This window comes from Pteropus medius, unplaced genomic scaffold (genome assembly GCF_902729225.1).
Source record: "Pteropus medius unplaced genomic scaffold, Ma_sr-lr_union100, whole genome shotgun sequence".
In the NCBI taxonomy this organism is placed as follows: Eukaryota; Metazoa; Chordata; class Mammalia; order Chiroptera; family Pteropodidae; genus Pteropus; species Pteropus medius.
Genome location: NW_024355205.1, coordinates 18,935,804 through 18,951,762, shown reverse-complemented (window position 1 = coordinate 18,951,762; position 15,959 = coordinate 18,935,804). Strand labels below are relative to the sequence as shown.

Genomic DNA, 15,959 nt, shown 5'->3' with positions numbered 1-15,959 from the left:
AAGTTGAGCTGTCAGAAAAAAAAGTTCAAATATGTAATTTGAATACATAAATGAATCATGATCTTCCTAGGATATCACTTAGTAGTGCCAAGGTCATAAAAATCATTTGTTATGATCTATCTTATGTAAAAGCCCATTGGGTTCACTTTGTTTTGTACATCCAAACGATGTCAAAATGTATTTAGAATTTTCGAATAACTTTTATGTTCATTCAAGACAGATAAATTTAAATCTTCTTGTTAGCCAAAGAGTAAATCAAGCTTACATAGGGACAATGTATAATAACCACTACTCAAGAATTCTGCAAAGAAGATAGTTCTCTAGAAAATAGGTAAAGAATTTATATCTTTCTTCAATGGAAACTTTTGATTATAAAAGGAATTGAGGGTAAATAGATTCCAATGTATCATCCCAAGCTTTGCCACATGGGCACCTGAATTTCTACTTGCTAAATGCCATGAAATGCTGCATTCCTTATAGCTTTGTGGTTAAAGTCTACCAGAGGGTAGACACCCTTACCATAACTATTTTTTTTCTGAAGTTTTCATGGTTTCTTGTGCTAATTTATATTAGGTTAAAGCCAAAAAAGCTGAAGCTAGCTAAAATTAATCCAGAGAGGCAGACTTGCTGCCAAATTAGAGAGATCAGATTCAGTATTCTTCATGGGTTTCTGAATTACATTTGAGGCACTAGATGCTTGATTTGAGTTGTGTGAGATTATCCAGGAGGCTTTATATCCTCAAGAGTGAATTCAAAGAAAGTCATTTCAGCTGCTGAATATTCAAGGAAGTCTCTTGGTCTAGGGTCGGTTCAGCCCATATCGCAAGGGATGATTCTTGAATTTCTGAAGCTTCCTTTAAGCTCACAATTATTGCCTTGACCCTGCACATAATTAAGTTTACTTGCCAATAATGAGAATAAAATATAAGTATGATTGCCAGCAATGGTAATCCCCCAAAACGGAATGACCAACACTGATGACACTTATGTTACTTTTAGCACCTTCGAAGATATGATACACTTGGAAAAAAAGTTTGAAAAATGAATTTGTCCTTGATTTTTCTGAAATCTGTGAATCTCATGTTTGTTAATTCCGTAAATTAGTAAGCATCATTAAGAGAAATGGTTGTAGAATTGTGTATTATACAAACTTAAGTACTTCATACATATTAAGTTTCGAAAAGAGACAGAGATAGCAGATCCTTCTCCCACTGGGGTTCCAGCCAGAACTGTCATTCCTTATTCTCTTCAGTCTAATACGCCACAACTTTCAGGAGGTGGCAGAGGGCAGGTATAGGCTTAAAACCACAACTTCAGGAGCTGTATTCCCTGGATCTAAAGCTTACATTTGCTGTTGTTTGACTTCTGGCAATTTACCTAACACTCTATGCCTCCTGTTCCTTAGATACACCCCACTGAATGGGAGCCAGTCCACCGCGTTGGGTTGTCTTGATTCTGAAATACATACATAGATGTAAAGGACATGGAATTTCAGGACATACAATAAGTACCATATGTTAGCTATTATTAAATCTTAATTTTATGTAAATATTTTCTAATGTCTTGTCTTGTTAAAGGTAAACTTGCAAAACACAAATAAATTAAAACCCAAAGCAGTGTTGCAGTTTTAGCGAAATGTTTATGAGCTCCAGTTCTAGAACTGTACAACCCAGGTTCAGATCCCTTGCGAGCTGTGACCTTAAACATGTGATGTAACCTCACCAAGCCATAGTTTCCTTATTTGTAAAACAGAGCAGTGATAGTATCTGATCCATAGTTGCTGTGAAAATTAAATGGATAACAGATGTAAAGCACTGAGAACAGTGTCCGGCATTCATGAGCATTCAGTGTGTTAGCTATTGTTCATATTACTTTAATGGTGAAATGAACATTAATACATGAGAAACATATTATACTCAGAATCTATGTGTGTAGGGTTTCAATTTTGCTAATTAGAATTGTTATCCTCTACTGTGTGGAAAACACATGCTTTGGTGTTTATAATTCTCTAATAAGTAAATTTGCTTATGTGGAAAATGTTTTTCACTTATCCTTTGTGAAGTTATTTAAATTTTTAAAAAATCTCTAGATACTTCTTATATCAATAGGATTTTAGCTCTGGATAAATTAGTTAAGTAATAAATAAAAAATAAATGCTTTATTAATGATCTTACGTGCTAGCTTTGTTGTCTGGCCACGTTCTGGCCACTCACTAAGCTGAACACCACACGAAAGAAAAGCAAACTCATAACATCAAAAATGGGAATAAAATATAGAAGCAAAGAAGTCATTGCTCCTTCTGTAAAATGAAAATCATAAGACCTGGTATTTCCCCATCTGTTGGCAGTGTTGTAAAGATTATGAAAGCATTAGCATTTGCAAAAAGTGATTCTATGCCAAGAAGGCACATAATATTAGGAAAGAAATGACCAAAATTGCATGATGGCATTTATTTCATATGGCAACATCCTTCCTTTCATTAACAGGAAATTTTAGGGCACTCCACTTGCTTACTAGGAGTGAGAAGGGTTAATGAAAATTTAAAAAGGATTCATCAAGGCTTCTTTATAATAAAGTCAACCTTTGAGAATGTTTCCATAGAATTATAACCTTAGAATTTCACAGTAACTGTATTTATCACGTTGTTTGGGAACAGATTTTAAACATGATAACAGGAAAACACCTGTTTTGACAGTCTGTGCGAAAGGTGCAAACATACTAGTAAACTCTGTCTAGGTGTAGAGTAAACAGAATGCTTGGCTAGCATCCTGCAAGGAGTCGGGTCTAAATGGTCTGCTCCAGCTTCTGCTGCTGCTGCTGCTGCTAATATTACTGGGAAGGAAAAGTGGCTGACCTGGCATATCCTCTACTCTTGGTGCTGCAGCAGTCACTCGGGAAATGTTGTTTAAGGGGAACCTTCTGGATCCTTTTCATGGCACCAAGGCAAGAAGAAGCTGTATCTTATCTATTGAAGATAAAGCATGGAGTTGGCTAATGGATGCTGGTGAGTGAATAAGGCAAATGGGGAGCCAGTTTACTGATATCTTTCGGGTAGACCTGCTCTCTCAAGGACTGAGATGGCATCCATGGGAAAATGGCCTCCGATAATCTGAACATCAGAATGTTGTTTTAGAGAGGAACCATAGTTTTAACACTAGTAACCTGATTTGTGATCCTGTATGTGTTCCATAAATAAAGTTTATATTTGTTCCCAGATTTACTACTGGAAAATAGTAATCCTGAAGTTTGTTAGGTACCTCAGCACATGGAGCATGGTTTCCCATATAATTTCTGTCACTATTTAATCTTTACTCTTGTTTTTCACTTGACTCACAGTAATTTAAAAAAATGACTTTCTAGTATTTGAAAGAAGTTATTCCTTCTTTCAATTCTAAATATGCATCTTCTTTTTCACAACACTATATAATTTTAAATTAAGAAATTATTTAACATGCATAATTTAATTCTTGCCATAATATTCTTTTCAATTCAAGATAATTATGTAAGCGAATGTATAAGATATTGGTTATATTGGTCAAATAGTTGCTCAGGGTGGATCTTGGACATAGCAATAAAGAACTTAATTGCTAATATATTTATATACCAGTACAAGGTAGTTTTCTTGAGCAACTTTCTTTATTGACCAAGTGAATAATTTGAATGAGCTATCTCAGTTTTTCTCACTCTAAATTTTCTCACTCTAAAACTTTTTTCCCTAAAACAGAGGCCATTTTTGACAAAAGCTTGCTATGTGATTTGAAATGCATATATATACACACATATATATATATACGTCTATATATATATATATAGATATATATAGACGTATATATATATATAGATATAGATATAGATATAGATAGATAGATATGTATATCTATCTATTTATATATATCTTCCACCTTATAATTTCCAACAGACATGAATATGTGCTAATTAATAGCTTACTCTTGTCTTTCGTTAAACGATTGGAAGATACAGAAATATTACATTTGCCATAGAGGTGTAGATCAAGTTTTCCCAGAATAATTAATAGGTATTTCGTAATAAAGGTAGACCATTTAGTTTAGGCCTTTGCTGCATCGTAATAAAGGCTCTGACAATTCATGCAGGAATTCACCTTTTAACTTCATTTTGACTTTTAAGAAATTTACTTGACCATAATTCCTCCCTCTACCCCCAACACACACATACTTTTTGAGGAATACCTTTTCACATGTGGTACCACCATTCGGCCAATAAATATTTATTGAGCACCTACTGTGTTGCCAGGCTAATAGGTGATACAATTGAGCATATTTATCAGAAATGTCTTTTCTTGTGATGCTTAGCAGTAGGAAAATACTGGTTTAGATTATCTGGTTTTATTAATTTAGTAAGATACTTTAGTAGCAATATAATGCATATTTTTCAAAAGCCAGTACAAATTATTCTCTTAACACTGAAAATAATCCTGACGTATCATATAATATAAAGAGCTTTATAAATGAATGAATGCACTCTGTCACTTCACATTGGCACTATTTATTTATTCACTTCCTGTCTTCCACATTTTTTTGTTGTTTTGTTTTAGTTTTTGTTGCTTAGATTGTTGAAACTGATTTTTATGAGTGGAATTGAGAACAGAAATCAGAAGAACAGACTGTAATTGGTTTTTTAAAATATTTAAAGTTAGACTATTACATTAAAAAAAAATCGACTACAATTTGGTTTTTACATAATGGCTCACTCAGTATTTTCCTACCGATAGCTATCATATTGACAAAGTTATGTTTTAAAAAATTAAGTTTTAGTTCAAATCAATATCTAAACTAGGCTCTGTTTATACAATGAAAGTGTTTTTAAAGGGAAATTTAGATTCCTCATCTTCTTTCCTTACAAAAATCTCAGTTCTCTCAAATTTGAAATACTAGTTGCCTAGGTAATATTTACTATTTTGTATAAGTTATTTTATTTTGTAAAAATGTCTGACAGTAATTGACTGGATATGTGAGTTTACCCAAACAAGATCTGCTTTTATTGTACATATTATTAACTATATATGTAATAGAATTACCATATGTGTGTGTGTGTGTGTGTGTGTATAAAAAAAAATGAGGTGAGGGATGGAAGTCAACATTTTCCAACATAAGGTTATTTCAGCTATTTGACAGCAAATTAAATAGATTTATTACTATTTTAGTTAACTTAGATTAAAAAAAATGCCCGAAGTCAAGAATTACATGTACATAACTGCTATCAGGCAGTAGAATGTCTTCTTATTTAATTCTAAAACAAGTAGAAAATCCTGGTGAATTTGTTTCTAGTCTTGAAAAAGTGACAGTTCCTAAATGCGTGTGATTGTTTTTATTTTCACGCACATTAGGGATTATTAAAGTTCCGTCAGAGTTTATATTTAATCTCTGACTTGATTTTATCCAGCTCATTAAAATTGTCTTAGGGTCTGTCTCTTGTAGCTGTTTAATATTTATTATTCACTGGACTTCTGAAGATGAGGTCCTGAGGGCTTTTGAGCAGTTAAAGAGCTGTGAATAGTGGTTAACAAGCAATGAGGATCTCCATGGAACATGTAACATTGTGAAGCCCAGCTTCAGGAGAATCTTAGTCGTTTATCTGACAGTGCATGAGAACCTACTGAGTTAATCATATTTCCCTTTCTCCTTTTTTTCTTTTTCCCTTTTCTTCTGTCTCTCCCTCTTCTCATCTCTGAACATTCTTCATCTCTTGCTTCTTCATGTTCTGATCTCATTGAATTCCTTCAGTCTCCCTCATCTGACCAAAATAGAAAGTGATGTATTTGATAAAACATGTGTTGTATGTATTTCAAAGCAATTTTAATTATTTTTGAATTTAAAAATCAGCTGAATCTACCCTTCTCTCTGTCTTTTCTTTTTCCCCTCCAATAACGGACGACTTTGCCTTTTAATTTCTGTTGCCTTGTTGATCAGCACCCTGTGACTTTTTATATTTGTAAATTTCCTTGTCTTAATATAAATGTTATAATGGCAAGATTTAGGAATTTTATGAAATGTACTAGATTTTTTATCCTCAAATACAGTAGGCATACTATAATATGTCTTCCTTACTTTTCTTTCTAGAACTAGAGCTCCATATCCCCTCTCAACTGTGTTTTTGGCTGTCTTATGGGATGCTAGAATGGCCTATCTTCATGTATTTTGTTGCATTTCGCCATTGCTTCTTGTGTTCTGTCGGGGAATTTTGGTGATTCTTTTCAAGCGCTACCTGAGCTCTGTGCTAGTTGTCCCCCTCCCCCCAGGGTTTCCTGCTGTGTGGCCCTGTCTCCACTCCCTTGGCCCTGTCTATTGACAGAGCCTCGTGTTCTGATGGCTGCCTCTAAACCCCTGTGAGGGCGGGAATATTCCTCCCCCCTGCTGCTACAATTGAGCCCAGTGCTGGGTACCACGTTGCCTTCTACACTTGCTTTTCAGTTGTTAAGGCTTCCCAAGCTTTGGCTGCGGCTCAGTGATCCTGCTGTCCAAACCCTGGAGCTCTCCTAGCCTCGACACTCAGTGGTAGCAGCAGGTGTGGGGATTTCTCCAAGCCCTTAAGACCCTGGGAGCAAGAGAATGGCCGTTTGACATAGACCTCAGGAGTTTTCAGAGCACCAAGAAACCTCTCCAGAAGATATGTGAAGGTAAGATTCTGATTTCTCTAGGCAGCAATTTAAGAAGCTACAAATCCCTATAGTCATGGGTTTAATGTAGACTAAATAGCATTGGAATCTATGAAGCACTTTTTCTCTCTTTCACAGTCTACATTGTCTATCAAATAAGGGAACTCTTGTCGAGAATTGAAACTGTTAAAAATGAAATGGAAATGATTTCTTTCTCCAACCGCCTGTTTTATTTACCTCTTTGTTAATGTTTAAAACCAGAAACATTAAATGATTATCTCCTCAAATTCTTAAACTCAAATTCCTAAACCCGTAATTAATTCAAAAGGAGTAGGAAGAGCAGCTCAGATCTTGGTAGTGCTAGGATATGTTATTGTCCTTTGTCAAAAATTATTGCTCAGTGTTCTAAATGTAGCGGTCTCTTCTTTTAGGGCTTTATTCTCATTTTTTAAAAGGGGATGATTCTCCTGCCCCTATTTTTTGGGGGCAAAAAACTCACTCCATATGGGTGTCAGTAACCTGGGTGAAGGATATATGTGAGGTATTTGTGTGTGCATGAGGGGTGGAGAGAGATCAGCATCTTGAAGTGAACAACACACATCACCTCTTCAGCATTTTAGCTTTTGTGGCAACACTTATGTATTTAAAACCCTTCATTGATTGCCCTACCTCCCTTCATAGGCACTAATCTGTGAAGTGATATTAAGACACCTCTTCTCATATGAGGTCTTTAGTGGCCATACTGTCAATTCATGTCTTCTCTTTTCCCCTTCGTTTTCTTTTTAATGGACTTTATCTTGTAATTGATTCCCCATAGTTGAAATCAAAGCTGTTAGCTTATTGTCACACTGAAACACTTTCATTTCAAAAACTGAAAATGTAACTGATGTTTTAAAGATAAAAAGAGCATTTACTAATAGCTGTACAAAATGGAAAATAAGACTTATCTTTGATAGTGCTTATTTAAGGTGCTTATTTTTAAAAATGTGTTCAACAAAGTGACTTATTTACACCTAAAAATATCTAGCTTTCATTCTTTCTAAACTTCAAAGTAATAAGTAAATATAATGTTTTGAAATCTTTCTACTGCATTAAACTGGATAATTGATTTCATATGTAAAAATAGAAAAGGGAAATTTTAATGCTTTGATTCTTAACATTTATAATAAGTTTACAGTTTTTGAAAATGTATGGTACAGTCTCGCAGTAAAAGTTTGCATTATTCTCAGGTTGGCCTATAAAGTGCATTTTTCCTTTTTTATTTTGTGTTTCCCTGGGACAAGAGATTAAACAGAACACACACACATAATTTTAAATGACTTAATTAAATATTCTCATAGATTGAATTTATTGAATTTATAAAGTTACCTTAAAACTTTAGGATAATGTAAAATATTTTAATAGAACATAGCGAATTAGTGGTATTCATCATATTTAATATTTTCATGGACAAAGTAACTTCACAAAAGCAGGACACAATACAGTAATATTCAGAGTTTAGTAATTACTTTTTACAGCATACGGAAAAGAGACATGATATCAAAAAATAGTGGTACTGTAAAGATCTTAGAAACTAGTTGAATAGAAAATCTATTGAATAAATAATGGTAATACCCTTTTACAGATAAGGAATCAGAAAACTAATAATTTAATTTCTAAAACCATGAGTCAAAACCAGAATCCAAGTCACCGAATTCTAATCTAGTGTCTTTGCTTTGTGTGATGCTATTTATTGAAGTTGCAATATATTTGAGGGGCAATCAATGGATTTCATGGCTTGAAGAGATTTTCTTCAGTATCAGGTGTATCTAGGCATAACTGATAAGCATGGCTCATTTGTGCAATGTAGCCTGATTGAGGCCTTTAAAATTTTTGTTTTTATTTCTGCCTTGTTTAGTGGTAGCTTTCATTATATTAAGATTTTTAAAAGTACTGTGGAAGAACCATTAAAATTTGTGTTTGTAGAAGGTATAGAGCTTCTGGCATGCCATTTATTTCAGTTTGTAATGTAAATTGGGCAATTATCAAAAATTTTAAATTCTTAAAATTGAAAAGTTAGAACTATGTGCAAATAGAGGCAGTTTATTCTGTTTTTAAATAAATTTAATTGATTTCTACTGTTTCCAATAATTTTCCAAATCTCTTAGCTTATATCTTTAAAGATATCTGTTTATTTGTGATATCGTAAACATGGAAAGAATACACATTATATTTGCCTAAAATTATTTGATATATTTATTAATTAAATGCCTTCTGGTTACCTGACTTTGAAATATCACTTCAAACTCCAAATTTCTCCCTGACTGTACCGATCCCTACCATCGTTAAATAGGACCAGTCTCGGGCTCCTTTAAGGGGATTCCTTGGGGATTAGTTATAATCCCGTCCCCTCACACGATGTCCAAGATTGACTCAAGACCCAGGGTGGACCTAGGAGAAAACTGTGTGCAAACTAAGAATATAAACTTCCTAAAAAGAGAAGTTTAATTTGAAAAGTAGTTGGAGTCCTTTTGGTATAAGATTTTATAACACTTATTTTAGAAAAAAATATTGAAATACTTATTCATTGAAAGTCTTCTGCTATTTCTCAAAATAAGGTCGTGTCCCCAATCATTACGATCCCTGAGCATTTCTGTCATCGCCCAACTCATAAGACGTGTGCTTCTCAATTTCCATTTATTCCTTGTCCCTTGGAGACTATGAGAGGTGGCTAGGCTGGTGGGCTAGGGGTGGAGTATTTATAATAGATATTGAGAAATGTCAAATGTGAACCTTTTATGATATATTTCTTTTGTTGTAACAAATAAATCAAAGTTGCTAGCCTTGTTAGACATATCCATGTAGGAAAGAAAAGAACAGATCTGCATTTGGTCTAAACAACTAAAAGTGAGGACAGATCTAAAGATGAGCCCAGATACTGACAGTTTTGATACTTTAGAAGAGTTTTGCACTTCAAAAATAAAATATTCCTGGTTATTATTCATTTCGTTATATAGAAATAAAAGCTTGCTGACTCAGAATTATTCAAAATTAAAATTATTTTAGATAATTATAATTTATTGATTACATACTTCCTCTAGTCCCATATAACAATTACCTCATTTATTCTTCACAGTAATACCTTGGAGTATATAGTGTTATTATTTTACCTTTAACAAATGAAACAGGCTGAAAGAAGTTGAGTATCTTGCCCAAGACATCACAGCTAGACACTGGGATTCAAACCCAGGATACGTGGCTCCGGTATTCATCCTTGGAGGTTCTTATTGGCTGTAACCACTGGTAGTGAGTGCTAGTTCCCAAATTCAGTCTCAACCCTTTTCGTGGAGAGTGCCATCAAGGTGCTTCTGCCTAAATCTCTTCCGAACTCAGTCTGGGCTATGGCTGTTCACTCACTGGCTGTTTGACCTTGGAAACGTTGTTACTTATCCTCAATCATATAGTCCCACTGCTCTGAAATACGAATAATATTATCTCTTGTTAAGGTTTTTATAAAGATTTAATTTAATGAGACAGTGTATGCCAAGCACTTAGCACGGTGGCTAGCATATAGAAAATAGCCAATAAATTGTTGCTGTTATTATGTAATTTCCCTAAGGTCACAACTGTAAATCGATTGAGCCAGAATTCAGATACAAGTCTGTGTGATTGGAAAACTAAACAAACGAGAACATGTATATACATAACACGCTTTCTACAAGCAACAGCAACAACAGGAACCACAAAGCAAAAACTCATGCTCTCTCTGAACTTTGACACTGCCTTTCATCCCTAACCATATCTTTTATGGTGAACAAATTATGATGTTTAGTATGGTAATGAGAAAACTGCATGGTTCCCTAGTTTAGGGAAAACTCTAGATGCAGAGCTTCCAAGGGTAGGAATTTCAGAACCATTGCTTACAAACTGTGTAATATTAGGCAAGTTACATAAACTCTCTAGGGTTCTCTATATATGAAGCTAATAATAGCACCAATTATATTGGGTTATTGTGGGCAGTAAATTATATACATTAGAGAGTTCGTCCAATAAAAGACTTTTATTAATATTAATAGATGTGTGTGTGTGTGTGTGTGTGTATGCAGTATGTTCTCAGAATAAAATTCATGGTTTATAGAACTCAGAAACCTACAGTTTCAGAGATGGATAGGATCTTGGTGATTTCATGATCCTCTGTTCTCTGAGAATCTATATGCTTTCTCTGTCAAAGCCATTTTACCTCAGTGGCAGACCAGTGAGAAAGGTAGGAGAAAGGCATCAAATATCAGAATTGACCTAGATATGTTGTGGTTGTACCATCTGGAAGATGGGCTGAGGTCAGCAATTGGTATCGCTGTCGCCAGATGGTGGTAAGCAGATGGTAGGATTATCATTCTTGTGTTTTTTCTGTTTTGAAGCAGAACCCAAACCAGCATCTGGGCCCCGAGTCCTGGAGAGAGAGAATTAACCTGGACTGAATTGAGCGTCAGAGGTTAGCCTTGAATACTAACTAGTCAGAGCAGAGATTTCTTGAAATCTTGCTGTTTTAAGTGTTGGGCCTCATTTACTAGATTCTCAACTCCTTGAGGTCAGGGATGTTTATTTTACGTATTTGCAATGCCTTGCATAGGGTTGGGTAAAGAGTGAGCACTCAGTGCATGTTTGATAATTTAATAAAAGAATATAAGTTCCAGAAATGAGGCAGAAGAACTCGTTTAAGGATATCATGGGCAACAAAGGGATTGCAAAGCAAGGTTGCATTGCAGGAAGCATGGGATACCCAGGGCCCCCTCAGGGACAGAGGGAAGGATTAAGGCAGATCGGGACGGGGTAGTCGAATGTGCAAAATCTTTGTAATGACTGGTTTTGGACCTCAACAGAATTGAAACTGTCAATGTAGCCTGATTAATGAATGTAGGAATAAGGTATTTCAAATCGTTTATAAAACTTTTCAACGAGGACATATTTGAAGAATCAAAGCTATTTGAGTCCATTTACATTTGTTTCTTTGTTTTTTTTCATGCAGTTATAAGTGGTATGCTGGATTAAAAACTCAATTTTGGTGCCAGAGACCTGAGAAAAACGTATCTGTAAATATATCATTGGTGTATGTACTCTTACATAAAGAAGTTACCAAAATATAGTTTTAAAAGATGTAATATAAAATTGTAATTTATAATATTTGAACATAAAATGAAGAGCTTATGTGGATGATGTGGGAAGTCAGAGTGTACTTCTTCAAGCCAGCATATTGATGGGAGATGATTGGCAAAATGTTGAGGTTTTTTTTTTTTCACTATGAATTTCACTACTATTTTGATGTCTATTCCCCATATAATAAGATGAAAAGCATCTTTCAAAGTCTATATTTAAAATGTAAACCATATTAAAAAGAACCAAGAAAATTAATTGCGCTTAGTGTTAAACCTGACAATTTATGTTGATACTTAAGTTGCCACGTAGGTGTTTTTGGGTAATCCAAACGGGTACTCCAGTTATTTGGCGTGGCGTATTCAGGCCAGACACATCAGCTCCTTGTCTTCAAAGCCAGGATATTGTGTGCTGGCACCTGAAGGATGGTTGTTTAGAAAACTTCAACTGAGAGTTAAAATCAAACCAAATGTTTCCAGGAACATTTGTGTCTTCTTAATTTGAAAAAGACCATATGTTGCAGCAGAGCTTCTATAATATTAAGAAGTGTGGAACTTTCCAGAGCGTCTCAAGAACAAGCTTGTAAATCAAGTGCTAAGTTATTACACATTTTAAAAATTTTGCTTTGAAAAACACACATTGATGTGAAGGTAAACAAAAATTGAGTCCAAAAATGGAGAAATGATCACTAACGCATGTAGCTCATTCTATAGAAACTTAGAGTCCTTCTATGCTTTTATTTTCATATGTACCTATAAATTCACCCTCTTCTCTCTCTGTATACAAAAACATGCCCAGAGATGGAAATACACACACATACACACACACACACTCTTGCTTTTACCTTAAAAAATTTGCACTAGAACAGTCATTGCATGATATTAACTGTATAATTCTCTTCAATCATTTACTTTTAGGGCTTTGCATCCCTGAATTATGTGTGGGTCTAACATTACTATTTGTGATTTGTGTGTGGAAACACCCTGGCAATGCTTTTTTTTTTTTTTTTCCTGTTTCTTATTTCCTAATGCCTGATTTTAGTTTATTTTGGCAACCCAGCCTGTGACTTTTAATTAGGCACTAAATTTGAGACATTATTTGAAGCAGTATGTACTAACTTACAAAAGTTAAACTCATTGTAAAATCCTTTACACATAAAATAACAAATACCTGAGTATTAGTGTTTCTCCTCCCAGCCCTTGCCCTGGACATGTTCTTGGCAGTTTAATCTGTTGTCTTTTACCCTTTTAAAAATGTAAGAGGCAGCAGTATAGATAAAATCAGTGGGATCTCTCCCTGAGGAGAATTTTGTTTTCGGAAATAAAAGTTTCAATGTGAAGAGAAAAAAATGTTCTAAATAATGTGAATGGTGTTTGCTAATTGTCGCTACTCTTGATTTTCTATCTGGCAATCAGCCTTTGATTTATGAATTTTTAAAAGAATCTTGCAATTTAAAAAAAAATGAAATTAATTTGTGGTATAAACCCCACAAATATTTAAGAATACTGTTTTTATTTAGGTGGGCAGCTGTATAGTTAAACCACTCTGTAGGATAGGGTGTGTATGAAGCATGTGTGTGTGTGTGTGTGTGTGTGTGTGTGTGTGTGTGTGTGTGTGTGTGTTTACATTAGACATAATATGCAGCAACTACTAACTCAAACCATTTCTAAGTAGAATTACAAATATTCTGGTTAAGAACATTGGCTCTGGAGCCAAGTAACATGGGCTCAGACCCCAGCTCCACTACTTAATTACTGATTCTGTTTCCTTGGATAAGTTGTCAGACCTCTCTCAGCTTCAGATGTCTACTCTTTATGGTGGAGATAATAATAGAACTATAGGATTGTTTGGAGAATTCAATAAATTAATAAACCATGCAGATCAGTGCCTGGCATACGCTAGGTCTTCCGTAAGACGTTATTATTTTTTTGCTGTTCTTTTTCTTTCATGCCTTGTTGCTAACAGAAGTGGTTATTTAGCCTCCTATCTTAGGAGGTAAGGCTGATGGGAATTGACAGTCTTAGGAAAAAGTAAAACTGAAAGTCAGTGAGAGTGTGTTCTAGCCAAAAGGTCAAACACCAAAGGCCAAATTCATGTGGTAAGATGTTGTCTAAAACTTGCAAGAGCTTATGGTTGTTTGAGGGGAGGGAGCTAAGCTTAAAAAAATAATCTGAAGTTTGTTCTTGGGCGGTGTGTATTTGCACTAACATCCCTTTGGAAAATTTAGGGAATCAGCCTCAACTATATTCATATCATTTCTGCATTTCAGTGCCATACAGTCGGAAATTTCTACCAATATCTATCGAAACCATTGTTTTGTTATTTTTTAAAATATTCATACCTTTCTCCTAAATAGGCTAGATTCATTAGTTTTAACAACTTTCATTGGTTTCTTTCTTGATTTTCTCCATATCGTCCCAACATTTTCCTAGAAGACTATTTTGCAGGGATTAAGGCAAGAGTTATTATTTTATGGAATAAATCTGATGACCATTAGGCTTATGAGATACAGGATAATCGCATTTTCCTGGGATAATTCTAACTTCCGATTTTCTATGAGACCTTGCGTTACTGTTTTGAAATTAAGAAAATATAGCGCTGGGGTTGTAGAAGTTTGCTTAGGCCATTTAAATCCACCTGTTATCTATAATGAAAAGTGAGAGTTGCCCAAGGGGAAAGTGCACAGAACCTCCACTTAAAAAACACTAAAATAATGAGGGTTTCAGAAACTGTTTTCGTGATTCCTGACCCTGGGTTGAAAAGCTCTCACGGTCAAATATCGCAGTGCTTGTGGTGACATTCAGTCCTAGGTGCTACACCAATTTCCTAAACAAAATCACTTTAATAAGATAAGTTACCTATATTATGTTTTCAGAGTTTAAGATTGAACTCTTACACATCTTTTTACGTAATTTTAATTTTGGAACTGTGTTGACATATTTGCAAACATTTAATAAACTCTTGTGCAACAAGAATACCTAAATATATGGTATGAAAGTGGCTGTATGGAAATAGACTTCTTTAAAAAGGATATCTCAAATGATGTCAGAACAGAGTTTGATTTTTTTTAGGCTCATTATAGAAAATTATTTTAAATATCTTTAATGGGTCAAAAAGTAACTGATTGAAAAATAAAATTAATTAGTTAAAAATACAAATTGAATTGGTACTTTTCAAAATAACATCCTCAAGTTGAATTAAAATTATTCTTTAATTACTTTTGTTATACTTTTCCATTTCAAAGATAATTTAAATTTATGTTTAAGTCTTCAAATTTAATCTTTAATTCTTCAAATTTCATGCTTAAGTCTTCAGATGAGCCATTTTCTTCCTATAACTTAAATATACCAACTTTTATGGAATCAAGTCAGTTTCTACTTGGGATTTGTAATGTTCTTGCCATTATTTTTGAAAGTCAGGATCTTGACAACAAGACTAAAAATCATGTAGAAAGACTGGCCACAGCACCAAACTTCGACTCAGTTATTTAGATTCTTGTGACAGTCCCCACTTCATCACCATGTTACTTAGTGTGTATCATGTGTCCTTGGAAGCATACCCACACCATCTTCCCTCTCTGGACTGAATAAAATCTAATAGGGATAATGCACAGCACAACCCCTTTGTGTAAACTGCTTCATCTTGTTTGTGAAGTACTTTATCTGAAAAGCACTATATATGCAAGTTTAAAAGCACACTGAAAAGTAAATGTTTTCCTGAATCCTGTCCACTAATGACACAATTGCACGTTGCTCTCATGAGCACTAAAATTGAAAGTATTATTTTTATAATATAATTGGTAGTATAAATTTAAAGGTATGAAATAGGAGGAAAAAAAGTCCAAATTCTTCTTTTCCTTCAAGATAAGTTATAAATTGTCAAAGTCAAGATCATATTTAAAATTTATTCTACAATTTTGAGACTGATTTCTGTTGCCCAAAAGAGTTTCACACATACTTTACAAGAGAGAAAGTGAATATAATGCGAAGAATGATAGGGTACAGAAGACCGAGTATCTGCCCTTAAGGAGAAAACGTATTTCTAACAAACACTAGAGAATATAGATTTTGCTATCTCTAAGTGTATTCTCTCCTCAAACAGCTGGATAAGTCATTGTGTGTTTATTGAATAAACGAGTGTGTGTTGGTGAGAATCAATGAGTGAGGGAGTGGATGAATGAATAGATAAACTTAAG

The 15,959-nt window shown here is 34.3% G+C and overlaps 1 protein-coding gene across 17 annotated transcripts in view; it reads left to right on the top strand.

Moving 5' to 3' along the window:
• The window catches only part of MBNL1 (muscleblind like splicing regulator 1), a 190,148-nt gene that overhangs the window by 81,053 nt on the left and 93,136 nt on the right, over positions 1 to 15,959 (top strand). The window contains exon 1 of one of the 17 annotated variants that reach the window (XM_039857377.1): positions 2,986 to 3,004. The exons of 15 other annotated variants lie outside the window; for them this stretch is intronic. In XM_039857377.1, coding sequence (XP_039713311.1) covers positions 2,999 to 3,004 — 6 coding nt within the window. In that variant the 5' untranslated portion in view covers positions 2,986 to 2,998. Of the gene's footprint in view, positions 1 to 2,985; positions 3,005 to 6,005; positions 6,656 to 15,959 lie in introns of those variants that run through there. One more of the 17 variants, XM_039857381.1, reaches the window with a different exon arrangement.